Source organism: Nilaparvata lugens, chromosome 3 (assembly GCF_014356525.2).
Source record: "Nilaparvata lugens isolate BPH chromosome 3, ASM1435652v1, whole genome shotgun sequence".
Lineage (NCBI taxonomy): Eukaryota > Metazoa > Arthropoda > Insecta > Hemiptera > Delphacidae > Nilaparvata > Nilaparvata lugens.
This window is the reverse complement of record NC_052506.1, coordinates 39971498-39991073: the sequence shown is the minus strand read 5'-3', so window position 1 is coordinate 39991073 and position 19576 is coordinate 39971498. Positions and strand designations below refer to the sequence as shown.

At 32.6% G+C, this 19576-nt stretch overlaps 2 protein-coding genes across 3 annotated transcripts in view; one reads left to right on the top strand and one right to left on the bottom strand.

The window, feature by feature from the left end:
* LOC111044098 overlaps positions 1–19576 on the bottom strand; it is a 153779-nt gene that overhangs the window by 91904 nt on the left and 42299 nt on the right. The window lies entirely within an intron of this gene.
* Positions 527–17302, top strand: LOC111044094 (multiple inositol polyphosphate phosphatase 1). Of its 2 annotated transcripts, XM_022329161.2 has the most exons (11): positions 527–818; positions 1884–2106; positions 2542–2673; positions 3330–3511; positions 4148–4264; positions 4614–4773; positions 5093–5193; positions 8339–8448; positions 12746–12955; positions 15388–15662; positions 16992–17302. In XM_022329161.2, the coding sequence occupies exons 2-11, from the start codon at positions 1896–1898 to the stop codon at positions 17135–17137; spliced, it is 1644 nt and encodes a 547-aa protein (XP_022184853.1). In that variant the 5' UTR covers positions 527–818; positions 1884–1895; the 3' UTR covers positions 17138–17302. The 2 variants fall into 2 exon arrangements, with proteins under 2 accessions (XP_022184853.1, XP_022184852.1); XM_022329160.2 differs by having other exon boundaries at positions 606–818; positions 15388–17285.

Here is a 19576-nt window from a genome sequence, read left to right as displayed (position 1 = left end):
AATTCACATATCAGGCTTCCTTCATAGAAATTCCATAAAAATTGTTCTTGTAATATAAGGAAGAATATACTAAACACTCAATATAATATGGATCTCAATAATAGCGTAGTAAGCTATGTAATAAATCCATTGATTATTTGGGCTACTTGCAGAATTATTTAATTTGAATGCATTTTATTAAGCCTTGTTAAATAAGGCCTCTTATGGTAAATTTGAATACCTTGAACATTTTTCACTAACCATATCACACCATATCAAAAATGCTGGTTCTTGATCGAAGAAAATAACTCATATCAAAATCGATGAAAAAGTGGAAACAAAATTTATTTTATTTCATTTTTTCTACGCCAATTCAAGTGGTCATTCACATCAACTGCGAATTTTTAAAACTTCACTCGTGCATCACAATCATCATGAATTGGATGTTGATATTTTTTGGCAAAACTTTGAATTATTGCAGGAAATAACGATCAAACTTTATCATATCACAATACTTAATTATTCACAAATAGCACATGCACTGAATGTTGGCTTGCTAAGATTAGTGACCTTTATACCCCATTGTATGAATGAACAATTTTATCAAGATGCTTAGTAAGCATCGCTGATAATGTAACCAACAATCCGGTTGCTTGGATGCATCTCTACAAACTATCTTTCTTTGTGTTTAAACTCTTGTGCTGTGAACACAAGTTTTCGCCTCCTGAGTGAACACAATCAAATGGATTCGTATTTTTAAGAAATTTTCATATCAGTTTAAACAGGCTAGTGACAACAATTGTGTACTTGGATTTCAGGTTTCACTAATCAGTTGAAGGGTAAGTTTAAACAACATCATACTCAATTTCAATAATTTAAAATGGTCAAAATGTTTTCTTGTTTTTTCTACAAAAAAATGCATGGAATGAATGAAAGACAAAATGGTCACATGCCAAAGATGGGACTGATATGGAGATCATGAAAAATGACCTTGAGGCTTCACAAGGAAAGGCGGAAACTTTTGGTTTTTAGCTTGAGTAATACAGTAAGCCTAACAAGGGAGAAATTAATTAAACTAGAAAATAGAAAACCTCACTGTATACAGAGAGTCAAATTATTTCAGGAATAATAAATATTAGAATGAAGTAGTTATTGCAATGATCAAGGTTATTCTTATATTTTTATACGAATAGAGAAATAATAGATGATTATAACTGTAACATGCTATCCTATTTAATCAAGAGTTAAAATATATTTTCAGAACAGACTGTTAATGTGAAACAAACTGACTACTACAGGAAGGTGCTGGACGGCTTACAGTTGAAAAAGCTCATGATACAGTATTATTTGTTTAGAAAGGCCATTGCACGACAATTAACATTTTTTGTGTTTGCCAGAATTTCCCAAAATCATTATATTCCATGTCTACCTATTCCTTAATACTAATGTCAACTCAAACCTCAAGGCACGGAGTAAAGAACACTAATAACTGTTCTCAAGGGGTTCTCAAACACTCATTGTTATGTATTCTGTGCTTATGGACACTTACTTGAACCTGAAACTGTTCAACAAGGTTCAAGTTGCTTACTTCCACTAAGCTAACTAGACCGACTATAACGTCTTCTGAAGTTGATAAATCCAGGCATTACTGTCAAAGACAGTCAGCATGACTATCAAGCAAAGATACTGTCAAATAGGCTATTTAGATGTACTAGGATTACAGAACTGGACAGTGGACAGCATGAGAACTGGCCTGACCGTTACATCAGTGCCTCAGATGGAGTGTAGATTCTCTACAAACACACGTTAAGCAGACTATAGATTGATATAACTTCCCTGACAGATGACACTAACTATTTTGTTATTATTATCAAATCGTTAATATGCTATTTTCATCATCGCAGTGTCATCAAACGATGTCACCATGGAGCTTGACAATTATGTTGGTGATTTTTGTGGTGGATCAGACATCTTCACATCAGATCATGCATCATCACAAGCATCGAAGACCATCCTATCTAGAAACAGAGCATTGTTATGCTAATGAACAGAACCCATATCTATACTTTGCGTCAAAAACTGCTTACAATGCAGTTTATAAACCAAATTCGCGTGACATCATACCAGGTAAGAAGACACATTATACAAAATTTGAATCAAATATTTGCATAAAATAAAATACTACGATCATGTTCAACCACAAAATGGGGAGATAAAATCCAATTCTCAAGGGTTGAAACTTGTCATAAATCTAACATAAACATAGTATCAAATCCATAATCGTCACAAACATTCATAGTAAGGGTAATGAATCAAGTATTACTTGAATAATATTGAACAATGAATATTATGGTCGTGGATCATTTCAATGAGAGTATGAGGCTTGCAATAGAGCAATGAAATGGAATGGTGGTTGAAAGAGCTACAGTATTATCAGTGCATCAATATACATTGAAAAACCAATAATATCAGTTTACCTCAGTTCAGCAATAAATCACTTCACATTGAAAAGCATTTGAAACATGGTGTAGATTTATAATACAAACTTTAATAAATTTTCAGATGAGTGCGTTCCTGAGCAGTTATGGATGCTTGTCAGACATGGAACAAGATATCCATTGCTGAGGAAGATGAAAGGATTTCTAGAGCTGGGCAAACTTAGGGACGAAATTGTAATGAATCATGAAAACCAACGTAAGATGGACGTTAAAGTCATAAACCTATGCTTTTCAAATTTAGTTAACAACCAAATTAGAAGACAATTTTTTTATTAGTTAACTTTATTACTTATTTTATGTTGTATTTATTTTCTCAAGTTATGTTTCAAGTAGTGAATATAAAAAAATGGTCATAATAATGTGAAAATATAATTCATAATAATTACCTCAAATTAGATAAAGTATTCTTTATTACCTATATCATGAATGTGTAAAAAATTATTTTATTATAATTTACTAGTCTTCAACCAATATAGAAGGCTGGACCAATGGGCTATACATTCACAGACAATATTCTTATCAATTTAAGCAAAAATAGAATAGCTTATTGGTGCTGTAATAATGATGGAAAAAATATCTTATAATTACCTATTTGTATAGTAGCTATTAATGAATGAAAATTGAAACTGAATAAACATAAAATATAATACAGTAGTAGGCCTATTGTAATTCAATAAATTATACTGTGATAGAATTATCTTTTTATAATTAATAAAAAATTACAAATATTGTTATTGTATAACTTCAAAAAATGGAAGGATTAGTAATATTAAAGAATCTGATTTGAAAAAAGAACTATTGAATAAGTCAAGATTTGATTTATTCAATCAATTTTTGTAACTTCCATGGCAGATGGCGAACTATGTGAAGAAGACTTGAAAAATTTGAGAAATTGGAGAATGAAGAATGTATCTTTGTTGGAAAGCGATCACCTGACACAAGAAGGCTTCCAAGACCTGTGGGATATCGGCAACAGGACAAGGGCTAGGTTCCAAAACCTCTTCAATAAACCATACTCTGCTGACAACTACAAGGTAAGTTCCACCAAAGGGAAAATACGACACTCTATCTCAATACAAGATTCCTCTACGGTATTAAAATCGGAATTGAAGATCATTTCCAATCCTCTTTGGTTCAATAGAAATATATCGTTTGAACAAATTCCTAATAAATCAATTCCTTAGATAAATCGATTAATTTACAATAAATCGATTAAGTAACAGTAACTCAGACGGAAATAATAATTGTATAAGGTAGGCTATTAACTTCATGAAGTATTCCAATTAAAAATTCTAAAGAGATTCCTAGCTAATCAATTTGATCAACAAAAATAATCTAATTATACATTCAATTTCAATACATAAGAATGTATCGATTAATCATTTATTACTGTATTCACTTCCTGGATCATAACTTCAAATGTGAATGATTATTATGATACTTTGCGAAGAAAGTTTTGAAAGAGATATAATTGTAGGCATGCAAAATGAAAACCTTACGGTAGTATGGAATAAATTCTATTCTAGTTTTTGTTATTCTAAAATTTGTAGCACCTTTGGCCACTAATTTACTGGATTACTGTTATTTTAGTTCTAGATATTTTACTCATGATTCTGCAGTAATGAGAGACTTGGAGATTTTTATAACTTACTGATAAATCTGTTTTACAGGTGCAGTACACAAAACACTCCAAAACAAAACATAGTGCAGAAGCATTTGCTCTTGGACTATTCCATACAGAAGCAATCAATATTCCTGAACCGAAAGACGACGATCTTCTTCCCCAGGTAATTCCTATAGTGAACTGTATTAAGCTATATTAACTGCCTAGCTCACCCAAAGCACTAGCATAGTAGCATAAGAAGACACCATAAATCAATGATACAGTGAAATGAATGATTGAAAATACTAGGAAACTTATCTGAGTAATGGGAAAGTAACCACATATACGAGCATCAGCAAAACATTCATATCTTAGTAAAAGGTTAAAAGGTGTAGAGAATCATCTTTATTTAATACTGAATAACTTATCGTAAAGGTGACTGATACATAAGCTTGTCGAATTTTCAAGTGTGAACAAATATTGAATAATTTCCTTTAATCGGTAGCCTTTTTTCCCTTAATGCTTCATTTCAGATTTATCCGAACTGCAAAGTTGCTCCAATCCCTGATGCCGATGATCCTGAACATGGTGGAAAAATGGAGAGAGCTTTATTCAAAGAAGGGGAACTGGTAGCCAAGGTTGTACACAAAGTCAATAGAAGACTTGGATTCGTAGACCACAAGTTGACAATTGGTGAGAGTTTGCCCTCTTTCAACTAATTGTTTCAATTGTCTATAAGTTAGGTTATTAATTTAACAATTATTCCTCACTATTTTGAAGGACTTCTGTGTTATATTTGGATTGAAAGTATATTGATTCTTTCTTAAAGTAACTGACACACAAGCTTGATTTTTTCAAGTGTGCCCAAATTTTGAATTTGATAACTAAATCATTCAAAGTTATTTTCAAGTTAAATTTCAAGGGATAAGATCATAAGAGGCAAGACGATACTTCTCTCAACCTCTGATAACTATTTTTTAATTTGAATTTACAAAATCAACTTTGTTTCTAGATGAAATTGAACAAGTGTATGATATCTGCCGATATGAGAAATCATGGAATTTCAATAAGTTGAATCCCTGGTGTGCTGTTTTCACTGCAGATGAACTCCAAGTAAGAAACGCTATATCATTATATAAAATTATTATATAAATTATACCGTCAAATCATGATTCACTCTAGTTGAAATTCTTAACTCCAATAGACTACTCATTTATCATCCTCAATTACAACTATAAATAACAAAGAGTATAGTTGAAGCGCTAAATGTTAAAAGGGCTTCAGTCACAAGAAGTAAATTTGTGGAGAACAACAAATAACTGCATGAAGTGAAATGAGAATTTTTTACACCTTTTTTGATTACTGAAGGTTACTTTCCCAAGAAACCTGGATCATTTATCATTGAGAATACATACCACTATAAATAGAATAACTAATATTATAAAGTTATTTAAGAATTTGTAAATGATGGCCTTTTAACATTTATCAATGGGCATAAGACAGGAATGAATAAATTCCAGCAGTTATCAAGGTCATATTATAAACTTGGTATAGTGAAATAATACATCATTTCAAAGAGAGTTCAATGCCCTATAATACTACGATAATCATAAGTTTTTATGATGCATTGTTGGAGAGTTATATATAAGCCCTGAAAGAGCAAAACATTGGATAAAAACCTGTTATTTTAACAATTACACACCTTCAAGAGCAAATATCTCGGGAACTGTTGGGAGTATCACAAAATTCTACTGAACAAAACGTGTAGAGAATTCATCAAGCTTCATTTTCGAGTCGTTACTTATGCCGATTGATCGCATTGTTCTCAAGATATGAGAGTGGAAGCAAAACGCTGAAAAATGCAACTTTTAAACAACCCTCATCCCCTTAGCACGTGAGTTAGGAATGGGGACTTTTGATATGTTCTCCTCCTAACTAGTCTCAACAAAGCTGCAAAGTCAAAAATTTTGTTTAAAACATTCCCTTCAAATTCCTTTGTCAATTGGTCTATTGTTGCATAAATGGAGATTTCACACTCAACACTAAAGCTGCTGCAAAAGGTGTAGGGAATTTTTTAAAAGCGTAAAATTATACATCAAATTGAAGAAAATTTAATGCTCTATAAGCTCACAATCAATATGGATTTTTCCCATCGTTTTAAGTTAAAAGAGCAAAAATAAAAAAAATGGTGACAAACGTGTTTTTTCAAAAATGTCATACCTTCAAGAGTGATATCTCGAAAACTAGAGGAGATATGAAAAAAGTTGTAGGATGATTTATTGTAGGAAATTATGTAAGATTTAATTTGTTATATGACAGTCAAGTCCTTAGGATACATAGTTTTTGAGTTTTATGCGAGAAACCAAAAAATGATACCTTCAAACCACCCCTACCCTCTGTGCTAAGGGGGACTTTTGATATGTTTACCTCCTTACTACCCTAAACAGAACTGCGGGGTCAAAATTTGTCTTCTCAACTTTTCCCTCTATACCCTTTTTTGAGCATTCATTGCCTGGACTAAAGCATGATCTGATCAAATAAAAATAGTTGGTGTATCAGTGTGGATGTGCATATGGTTTGGGACGTCGATCAGTTAAAAATGTTATTTATTCTATTGATAAAATTTTTGTGCATTATTTGTTATTATATTCTTAAATTTTTATAAGTTTTGGAATTTTGAATTCCCAATTTGTTTTATTTTTACTTTCTTCATAAGTATTTGAAATCTTTGTATTTTTCATTTTTGAATTAGGTGGTATTTTTTTTTGTTTGTATTATTTATTATTGCATACGTTCGTAATATTTTTATCATTATTTTTCTTTTTTCATTTGTATCTGTACAGTTTTTTCTTTGTTAAGGTGCGTACAGACTTACGCGCCGCGAACATGAGCAATTCACTTTCAATCAGCTGATGCCAAGCTTTTTATATCTGTATCTTACCGTTTCTGTAAAAATACAGATATAATCAGCTGATTAAAAGTGAATTGATCATGTTCGCGGCGCATATATCTGTACGCACCTTTAAGGAGACATATTTGGGGAAACCCGTTGTCTCCATTGTGAATAAATAAATAAATGAACTATTGATTGCGTGCAATAACGCATGCAATTAATAACTAAAATAACATAGTGTTGTCTCTCGAACTTTCTCTGCTTCGAACTTGGGCTGTCCTGTTGCCAGTATGTCTTGAAGGAGATTAGCTTTTGATGTTAGCATTTTTGATGCACCAACCCCAACAGCCATTAGCCGTTTTCACAACGATATCACACCGACACGACATACAGACAGGATTTACTCTGATGGACAGTATAAGAGGAGGCTGCGGTTTATAACTGCGCGAGGTCTACTGTTCACAGAACTACTAGTTCTTTTGGTTCTTTTTTATTTGGTTGTTTCGATGGATACTGTTGTTTTCTTTTAGTATTTTCCCCACCACTTCTTGAAATCCAAGATATCTACAACCAGAATAACTCTTTTGGCCTGGAGAATTGTCAGAAAAGAGTCTGACTCTTTTTTGAAGTGAGACTTTACATAAGAAGTGAGGTATCACAATAAATGTTATAGAGGCATCAGTCAGTGACTGATGCCCTTTAAACAAAAATCAATTATTTTCAATGCCTTCTGTGACGGTAATAATGCATGGAATGATGCCGTTTCAACACAAAAAATTAGGTCGAAATAACCAGATTTGATTTTCAAATAACCGGATTATGTCAAAATATGAAATTTGAAAAAATGACTGATGTCCTTTTAACATTTAGCGCTTCAGTTAATTAAAATGGAATAAAGCTTTCTTCATAGGTATGAATTGAGTTAATGCGAATTACAATATTTATAACTATTATAGTAAACAACAATATTCCTATGATATTCTTAGTAATATTCAACAATAAGGAAGACTTAGCCTCTGTTATCTTTCAAGAAATAAGAGGCAAGAGCAATTTTCAATGTAATGTTGAGAATTTGAAATTTAAATTTTGAGCTTTGCGATGAGAATTGGAACGTATATTATAGAACTTCATATTGTTCTAAATTTGAACATTCTAGTTTTCTAGAAAAAACTTGATCGATCACAATGAGTTTAGCATGAGAAACTCTCAACTTCAAACTCAATCTCTCAAACTGTCCAAGCCTACATGGTATTAATAAATTATTAAACAGAAATACAACTTCAAACTCTCTGATAACAAGTTTTTTTGCAACCAGCTAGTTCTACTGGAAGTAAATAAGTTTTATATTTCATTGAAATTTTTCAGATTATGGAATACATTGGTGACCTGTCCTATTATTATAATTCAGGCCACGGCTACTCCGCCAACTTGAGAACAGGATGTCCTCTCGTCAGAGATATGATGGAAACATTCCGGTGAGTCTATGAATATTTTTTTATAATTCTTATTAGAGCTAGTCACTTCATACTAACCATTGATTTTTTGTTCAGTTCAGTTTTTCCTATAATTGCACTACTTCTTCACTCAATGCTCTTGCTACTTTTCAAAAATTGTAGATTTATATTGTATATTTTACCTTTGCCTTTCTATAAAGAAAAAATATGAATCTATGTAAGAAAAAATATTGAATATTTTCTATGTAGGGAGGACATTCATCACTATAATACAAGAAATAGGCAGCAGATTCATGTCCATTATACTAAGGAAAGTGCAGATCAATTCGAATCTTCAATAAGTTTCCTGCTTCAGTGAGAATAACCAAGTCGGTTTCTTTGTTTAAACATAGATTGAAAACTTTCTTGGCAGAAAATCCTCTATATGAAATTTTCTATATGAATAGGGATATAATTGGTAATTATTTCTAACTGTACGTTTCATAATGTATTAGGTTGGCAATAATGTTAGTGTGTTAGAAAAATTTGAATTATATGCTTATAACATCTTCTTCTTCTATATATATAGAAGCGAAATGGCACTCACTGACTGACTGACTGACTCACTCACTCACTCACTCACTCGCAGAACTGAAAATCTACCGGACCAAAAACGTTCAAATTTGGTAGGTATGTTCAGTTGGCCCTTTAGAGGCGCACTAAGAAATCTTTTGGCAATATTTTAACTCTAAGGGTGATTCTTAAGGATTTAAAGTTCGTCTTTTAGCATGTATATTCTTCTTATTCTCTTAATTATGATTGAAAAATGTTCATACCATATGTTAATAAAGAACTATAATCTAGAGAGAGTACCTCTTCGAAACAGTTGTTAACTGGTAACTAAATTAATAATTTTGTCAGGTTGGCATTAAGTTGAGTTGACTTTATTAGGTTGGCACCAAGTTGAAGATTGAAAAGCATTTAACGCGGAAAAATTGATTGGGCACTGCTACTTCAATCAGAGCTATTCCTGGGAATATTATATTACTAGCCGTCAGGCTCGCTTCGCTCGCCATATCCGTTTAGCCAGACGTTTAGTCTGGACCCCCGACTGGATCGTCCTAACATAATTATGATGAAAATGCTCAAATGAAAAATGCAGGCGAGCGAAGCGAGCCTGCTGATCTCATTCTTGGACGATCCAGTCGGGTGTCCAGGGGGCGGAGCCTCCTGGCTAGACGGATATGGCGAGCGAAGCGAACCTGACGGCTAGTTCATAATATATAAGTTGAATCAATCACATGATAAGTGTTTTTTTTAATTTTTGTATCTTTAGAGCATTGTGACGTTTCCAACTGTATAATGCGTATACTTGAAGGAATAAAATCTATTCTATTCTATATACTTTTCACTCCACCAACTATACACCAACTCAAAGGGCTTTGTTCCCCTTCAATTTCCTTGTAGGCTCAGTCTTCAAAGGAATTTGAAAATTTGATTGTGCTTAAAATGTTATTGTTTTTCAGTTTTCAAAATCTGCTTTTATCACTCTTAAATTGGAAATTGAATAAATTAATAACCTTCAACCAATAAAATTTTTACCTTAATTGAAATTATTTATCGGCATATTTTTCTCATAGCATGTGTCAACATTACCTACATGTTACAAGCGAGATGAAAAAAAGATTGAGAGGGAGTAGATTCATTTCTACCTTTCCTAGAGATATGATTCAAGCAGTCTCAGTAGTAAAAAAATACTTCCAATCCTATTCAACGCTCATGCTCTCTACAATAATCATAACTTTATGTTATTTTTATTTTATCCTATACAGAAAATCCCCCAGGAAAATCTACCTTCAAACAGTCGGTAATTCGACTCACAATATTCTATTCAATAAAATAGAGAAATATATACTATTAAACGAACAACTTCTGTTTATATGTTTAGATGTTTGGATGTTTAGATGTTTGTATTTCACCGGATCTCGAAAACGGCTCTAACGATTCTCACGAAATTCAGAACATAGTAGGTTTATAATATAAAGATTCGATTGTACTAGGTCTCATCCCTGGGATAACTCGCTGAAGGACATTAAAAGGATAACTATTATTCATCTTTGGAAAAACAGATGATAATTATTTCGTCGTCTGTTGGTGATGGAAGTGACTGAGCGAGTTCATGTGTGTAGGACTGTGTCAAAATTATGACTCAGATGTTGAACTTTTGTAATCATTCAATCAGGTACTTAGTGCCGGTTGCAAAAAAGCCGGGTTATTTTCAATCCTGATTAATTCCAGTGGATCCATCTTTTTGAAATGGTCTTCTCTGATTTGGTTCACGTGGAGTTAATCAGGATTAAAATTTAACCGGCTTTTCTGCAACTGGGCCTTTGCGAGGAAAATTTTTGCATTCCTCTCGGAATTAAACTCAATTTACTGTGATTAGATAGAACATTTCTGTATGAATGTTATTATAATCTCTTCTTTCGTAATAAAAGTTTTATGCTTTTCTACTCCAGAGCGAAGCTCGGTCCCCTATATTTTATTACAATATTACAATAAAAAAATCTGGTGTGACGCACTCACACAACTTTCCTTGCCGTTATGAAAAGTGATAACCTGACGCTACGGTAGTGTTCCCGCGCATCTCAAGTCTACTATTCAAAGATTAGAGCCAGCTGGTGACAGGGTAATAACGCTGGAGACACACGAGGTCTGCTATCTCTTCATAGTGAATCATTTAATAGAATCAACAGTTGCCAATAGTTTGCAATAATTGAATAATCACATTTTCTCAAATTTCAAGCTTATTTTCAATTTTAGGTGAAAGTGTTACTAAACATTAATTGTAGAGATTCTCATGCTCAATCTATTCCACTCGAAATTGTTGTTTAAATTGTATCTGAAGCTTGATAATTAAGAATCTAGAATCAAACTTTGCATAGATGGGGCGGAACTCCTGAAATTTTTACAGATATGGGACTTGTGGTAGTTGATAGAGCTTATCGATGACTATTTCAGGTATAACTTTAATCAAAATCGTTGGAGCCGTTTTCGAGAAAATCGCGAAAAACCCTGTTTTTGACAACATTTTCGCCATTTTAGCCGACATCTTGAATCACATTTGATCGAAATTGTTCGTGTCGGATCCTTATATTGTAAGGACTTTACGTTCCAAATTTCAAGCCATTCCGTTAATTGGGAGATGAGATATCGTGTACACAGACGCACATACACTCATACACACACACACACACACACATACAGACCAATACCCAAAAACCATTTTTTTTGGACTCAGGGGACATTGAAACGTATAGAAATTTAGAAATTGGGGTACCTTAATTTTTTTCGGCAAGCAATACTTTCCTTACCTATGGTAATAGGGCAAGGAAAGTAAAAAGTAACATTACACATATGCAAGCTCTTTTAAGCATGACCGCATATGGAAGTATCGAATACATAACATATAAATAATTATAAATTACACATGATACTCTTATATACATTTATATACATAGAATTCAACAAGAACGAATTTTGAATTTTGGAACATCAGAAAGTTTTTCTCCCTTAAATTCTAAATGACAATAATATAAGTAAAGTTTTAAGAAGATATGATTTTATATATATTATCTCTTGAGCATAAATTCATGAGGAAGTCATTAAATAATATTGTAGAACTGAAGTGACGGCGATGTGGTTTTGAACCTATGAGGTTTTTAAAGAAACGAATTTTGCGATTTCAGTCTATGGATGGTACGAATATTCTTTAGTTACTTATTCTCTGCATATATTGGAAAAACGAAAAATCGAAACTGTCATGTCGGTTTTGAAGTAAATGGTGCTAAAATACTAGACTATATCACCAAAACTCAAATATGAGAAAATTCAACACTCTTGTTTAAATGTGCAAATTCATTAATAAGTTTTACTCATTAAGAAATACACAGTATATATCTACTGTTCTAAAGCCATAGAAATTATTTGAGAAGGAAAACATGCACAGCCCAAACCTGTGCCTTTCTTGAACTTTGATAGGCACAATGTTACAATTTTCTCTGGCTGGGGTTAGACCAAACGAGCGAATGTTTGTTCTGAACAAAGATTGATAAAAATCTGAATAAAACCAGTTTAAAATCTCTAAATTCATGAGAAATAAAATTGGATTCATACACTTTCGAATACATAAATTTATCATGCTTCTCATATTTCGGGCTGCTTCTATATGTTTCATGCTCCATAATTCGTGCTGTAGCTTTATGCTCGTTTTGTCTAATCCCAACCTATGAACACTTTAAAGATTTTTCTTATATTTTATATTAATGTTGTTAAACAGGGACGTGGCCAACCACGAGCACAAAGGAGCTAAAGCCGTATTCTACTTTGGTCACTCCACAACAATGTACAATCTGTTCGCCAGACTTGGACTGGCCAAAGATGCCGAACGAATCACACACGACAACTACTACGAAATGCTGCCCAACAGACAGTGGCACACCTCACTGCTCGCCCCTTTCTCCGCCAACTTTGCAGCAGTATTCTTGAGGTTGGTAGATCATCAAATATATTTTTCAATTTCCAATCATTACAGATCTATTATACCGTCCAGAAAAGAATTATTTGAAATTGTTATCCAGGATCAGGACGATTATTAAGTGATTATAGGTTAGTGAACCCAGCTGTTACATCAGCTTCACTATCCCTATCAATATAATTTGTTGATTTCACAAAAATAAACAGTTCAGTATTAGAACTAAAACAAACCACATTACTTAACTGGTGCCGAAACCTGGCAAAGTACAGAGTTGTTGTAGATCTTAGACAACTGAATGGGGCAGAATGGAAATAGTATCCTCTTCCACGTTTATTGATAAAGTTCAATCAGCCGCCATTTTGGATACAAATATCATAGAATATTTCTATTGATGCCATCTTTCTTGGTTGAAGAAGGTCTTTGAAATTATATATAAAACAATGGGTGTTTACATTCAAAACATTCAAGTTACAACCCCTAAGTCACCCCCTTATGAGCGGTTGAAGTTCAGTTGTACGGTACGTCAAAAGGTGGAGTATTCAACCAATAACATACCCTGGGAATAACAGTATTATATCTACAATAGTCTCCATCTTATTAAAGGGTTCCCATACATATGACTCACTCTGTATATTAGTCCAGGTGCAAAAGTCATTCCGTGGTCATTTTTGAGTAACAGCCGTGGAAGATGTCTCAATTTCTTTGTTAGGTCTAGCATAAAAAGGATCGTGATAATGATAAGTCAAAATCACAGGCAAACACCTCGGAAACAAGATGGCCGCCAAAATTTTCAGGGTTTTGTTATAATAGCTTGTATTTCAATAACCGTTCAAGATATTCAACCGTTTTCTTACACGAAAATATTTTTTAAATCTTCCTCTACAGTTTTTGTTTTATAAAATTTTCCTCTAAAACGCATATTTTTTAGTTATAACCTTCAAACGCCCAAAAAAGCTTTTTTTCTTTACTTGTTCAAATTTCATTCCATTATAACTATTTTTGTGCAAGAGATACAGATAAATTTTAAATCTATGAAATTTAGAGCGTTTCTCAACTTTGGAACGATATATGTTCATGCGCTGTTCGTCAAAAAATGAGTTCTCCAGCGCCCTCCAAAGAAAACCCTGCATGATTTCTGGTGCGTTTTTCAATCTCTTTATAATGATGTGTAGAAAGAGATCCATGATGGCTTATTTTTAAGCTTCCAGATGGCTGAATTAATCCGATATCTTCGGAAGCTTAAAGATAATCATAGTACAATATCCTAAAGATTTATCCAATTCCAACAACTTTTACTATGGTGAATATAACTTCAAACTCTTGAAATGTGTGTGTGTGTGTGTGGTGTGTGTGTGTGTGTGTGTGTGTGTGTGTGTGTGTGTGTGTGTGTGTGTGTGTGTGTATGAGTGTATGTGCGTCTGTGTACACGAAATCTCATCTCCCAGTTAACGGAATGACTTGGAACCTTGGTCCTTCCACTATAAGGATCCGACACGAACAATTTCGATCAGATGCAATCCAAGATGGCGGCTGAAATTGCAAAAATGTTGTCAAAAACAGGGTTTTTCGCGATTTTCTCGAAAACGGCTCCAACGATTTTGATCAAATTCATACCTGAAATAGTCATTGATAAGCTCTATCAACTGCAACAAGTCCTATATCTGTAAAAATTTAAGGAGCTCCGCCCCATCTATGCAAAGTTTGATTTTAGATTCTCAATTAGCAGCCTTCATATACAATTTAAACAAAAAAAATTGAGTGGAAAACATTGAGAATGAAAATCTCTGCAATTAATGTTCAGTAACATTTTTACCTAAAATTGAAAATAAGCTTGAAATTTGATTATTAAATTGCAAACAGTTAGCAACTGTTGATTCTATTAAATCATTCACTACAAAGAGATAGCAGACCTCGTGTGTCTCCAGCGTTATTGTCCTATCACCAGCTGTCTCATATCTTTGAATAGTAGATTTGAGATGCGCGAGAACACTAGCGTCAGGTGATAAATTTTCATATCGGCAAGGAAAGTTGTGTGAGTGCTCCACACCAGATTTTTTATGAGTGACTTATGTTTGTTGACCGCGATCATGTTTTGATATAATAGAGTGTAGAGAGAAAAGGTATTATGAGGGCAGTAGGATGAATAAAACTGCAGAATAAAATTACTTCACCCATATCAGTTCAAGTAATCTTACTACTATTACTATCTTACGCGTATTCTAATACTCTATATAAGTTACACAAGTCTACAATGCGTTGAGAAAATATCTATTCAAACCTAGGCTTCAATTTGTAAAAAATTATTCTATGTCACATGCCTTTGATTGCAGTGTGGTGTTATGGAAGATGGAATAAAGTAGGATGGTGTTTATTTATTTATGCACAAAATGTGTTGATGACTAACGTTTTACAGTCATTCTTGGAATTTTATTTTATTTTTTCAGATGCAACAGTGGCACAAAAGACAGAGTGGCATTCTATCACAACGAAGCCCCATTCTTGTTGCCGGGATGCAACAGTTACGCCTGCGATTGGACTACAATCGACAACAAATACAAAAGCATCACTGACCCCACAGTGTGCAACTTTGACTTGTGCACTAAGAATGGAACAGTGGCAACCAGCATCAAGACGGAGCACAAAGGCGCCAATTCGCATGCAAGCATCACAGCGATTGATGCCAGTCACAGTGCACACATTCACAGTCGACTCCTACAAGGTGACAGCCATTCAAGTGCCAACAAAATCATACTTTCAAACAATACAGAAGATAACAACACACAACACAATTCTAACCAAAACATTCAGAACAATTTGCAAGCATTACTCATGAGGAGAGGCCCCTTACCTAAGCCTCAACAACAATCTAATAGCCACTCTCAAATCCTTCAGCCACAGTCAAATAATGATGGAATGTTTCATCCTAAAGGTAATAATGGTGGCCCAAACATGATGTACATCCTCCCAATAGTTGTTGTTTCAATTGTTCTATTCGTAATTTACAAAAGAGCGAAATCAAGAAAAACAAACTCAATGAGATTTTCAAGACTGATGACCGTAGAGTTCACAAACACACAGTCTGAAGCATTATTGCTTGCATAATGTAGAAACATTATTTTTAATTTTAAACATAATCTATTTTCATTTTATTGTGCATTGACTAACTAAATTTTACTGAGTTGTAGTTGTAATTTCGGAGATGACATATTTATATATTTCTAACGAAAGACACAGTACGCATTTGATGAAGTGAATAATATGATATTCTTAAGTACATTTCTCAATATTTTTTATCAGTTGACTATAATTCTCGAGTGAATATTATATGCGATCTCATTCATTTGATATTATATTCCTAAGGATGCCCAAGTGAACCCAATTATGTGATATGAACCAAGAATTAAAATGTTTCTAAGAATGAATGGTGTTTTAATTTGATTACATTCATTTATCCTCCAATATTGCAAAATAATACTATTTTTGGTTAAGATTTCCAATTGCAAATTGAAAAATTGGGGTTTGCAAAGAGAAATTTCAACGGCGTGTCTTATTACTTTTTTATATTGAAGTCCACAGAAGTGAATCTTTGTGACAGGTTCAAATTTAAATAGAATCATTCAAGTGAATGGTGTGGTAGAATTTATTTAAATGTCAATATTCGTAGGTAAAGTTTTAAATGAAATGATAGTTAATTACAAAAACTGAGAATGTTTTTGCTACATTTATCTACAATAATATGGAATTGTCAAATATGAAATCATAGAAGAGTGAATTGGAACATTATTTGAGTGATTCAAACTTATTTCTGAAATTCACACATGACGAATTCACACATTATGATGAAATTATCAAAACTTAACAATGAGACCTACGATAAAAAATGTAAAAAGTTGTCCTTATTTAGCGTTATTCCTGCTAAAAACTGATAAGGTTTGGAAATTTCAATGTTTAGGTTCTGATCAAATGCATGTTATTATAAGAATTCCTTGATATTTATTCCTATATATTTATCAATATCTGATACAGCTATGTTAATCTATTTTTTTAGGAAGTATCGAAATTACATCGAATGAAGACAATCAACGGCCAACTCCAAAAGGAAGATCCAATTTCGAGCAATCTCGATCAAGGAAGAGAAACCTTGCCAACTTATTATATATTACTTTATCTGTTTTGAATTTAACTGGGAAATAACTTTAAAAACTTATACGAGTAACTTAGATATTACAATACGCAAGTAATGAGTGTGTGTAAAATAATTGTGTAATTATTTCAATTTATTATTGTTATTTGATTTCTTTATATAGTTGGTATATAAATTATAAGTATTATGATAGATTGATTTTCTCAAGAAGATTATTTCTTTGGTCTTTCAATATTTCACACGTTTCATTAATCTTTCAATCCAATCTTTTAACTAAATAAAGTGAGATGTGCTAGAAAAAGTAGTCAATATTTTATATTGCATAAAATTATCACCAAAAATTTTGAAAATTAGTTAAGGTTAATGGGTTAGTCACATTCTATTTTGGTTTCTAATAGTAAATCATCTCTAATCAAGATTAAAGAATATATCTTGTATTATAGAAACTTCTGACAGTGGGATATGAAATTCATTTTTAAAACAGTGGATTAATACTCAATTCAAAAGTATAAGCATATTTTTCACTCATATCCCTTACTTCCAATTAGAAGCAAGGAAAAGGCAGGATGGATAATTAAACGATAGACAAGAGTAGGAAATGTTAACTCTTACTCTTATTGGTCCAACGAAAAAACCCAACTAGAAATTGGTAATTCTCATCAGAAATCAGAAATTAATCAAAAATTGTTGTGCAGCATTGAGTGCTCACAATATATTTAAAAATAGAAAATACATAAAGTTTAAATAAAATAATATTCAAGGACTACTAATTGAAAACTCTTAACGTGGAGTAACTTATAATAGAACTCTGAATTACCATGGAAGGATACCATGTACACCGGATTAGGACAGTATCATTACATGCATTTTTAGCTGTCATCAACTGAATAATGCTGGAAGCTCGTCATGAATAGCTGTCATCAGTAGATGTCATCACTAATGCTGGAAGCTTGTTTCACACCAATCAATGTAATTCAGAGTAGCCTACTCAATAGCTCATTAGATAATTTTCAGTGAATAATCGCTTATTTTGAGAAATGAGGCCATGATCCTTATATGATATTACATAGTACTGATATACATGTATATGTTTATCAAATGTGAATATGTGACATTCTCGTTTGATAAAAATAGCCTGAATCTTATTAGAATAATGAAAAAAATGGTAGGCTGTAATGAAATCCGCGTGAAACTATACAACGATTAATAATTTTCAAAACTACCTACCAAATTCAAAATGTTGAGATCCATCTTAGGTGAAGATACACTTGCTCAGTTTGTCTTTAGTGGTCACTTGCCTGAGAAGGAGAAGAATAACGGATTAGAAGATGAACTTGCAGAGAACATACCGGTACAGAGAAAATAGACAGAATAGGCCTACTGTAGCCTATGTAGCCTACATATCCTTGATTCGTTATTATTTAAAGATGAACAATAACATGATTAATTTCATTCTTGATTTTTCAATATTAGGCTTCAAGTACAATAATTTCAAATGGAGGTAAAATGGGATATTCTCTTATTTAAGATTATTTTTTAATACATATTTAGAAGTAAATGTAATATTTTTCTATAAACATATTGCGTTATTGAATATTTCTTGAATACATTTTCCACTTTTGGACAGGTTTACAAACAATAGGTACCGTAGTGTGTGATCTTTAAACAGCTTTATTTTTCATCTGTAATACAGTGAATAATATTATGATACTCTAATTAAATCCAAGAACTTGGTACAGTACTATCATGCTCACACACACACACACACAATTAATGAACCCCCGGTATCTCGCAAAGTAGCTGATATCATAGAGTAAAGATACCGTTAACTGTAAAAATCATTTGTCTCTGGTAATATATGAATCTGATAGTCTACATTCTGATTAATTTCGACTGGAATGTAAATAAACTGTTCTCACAATTGCCATACATAAATAGTTTAAAAGAGAACTCCAGAATTTCAGGATTTAGTATGTATTGAAAATTGACAATTCAGCCATTTTTTCCAGAAACATAATTTTTCAAAGTGTTTGGAAAATTTGATTATTTCATATTTGGAGCAAAAAATTTATTATAAAGCAAACAATAATGAGTTACGCAATATTACTATTGTTATTTGATTGCTGTTACTTTATCCGATGTCAAACGTAAATCCACATTAATTTATTAATTGATTTATGCATTAAAACATTACCCTGCAGATCTTATTGAAAAAAATTGTAAAGTTTTGATCACTTTTATATAAGTTCACATCCGCTTTTTTAAAATTAAGGAGTAGGCGTTTTCATGTTCAATCATGAATTGCAAAATCCATCATAACAGTTGACAGACATATATTTTCTGAGGAAACAATCCAACAACTTTCCTTATGACAAGAAGATCATAGCACGCTCAACAAAGTTGAGTGAGGGTGTAAGAGGGGAGGACTGAGAAGAGGCATGAATATGCAAATGAACCAAGTAGAAGTGCTACTTCCAGAGCAGTGATTC

Excerpts from the sequence above, each read along its gene's own strand:
- LOC111044094 (XM_022329160.2), top strand. The coding sequence starts at position 1,896 with ATGTCACCATGGAGCTTGACAATTATGTTGGTGATTTTTGTGGTGGAT. Across the intron at positions 2,674-3,329 it reads AATGAATCATGAAAACCAAC|ATGGCGAACTATGTGAAGAA; the intron begins GTAAGATGGACG and ends CTTCCATGGCAG. Across the intron at positions 4,774-5,092 it reads AGACCACAAGTTGACAATTG|ATGAAATTGAACAAGTGTAT; the intron begins GTGAGAGTTTGC and ends CTTTGTTTCTAG.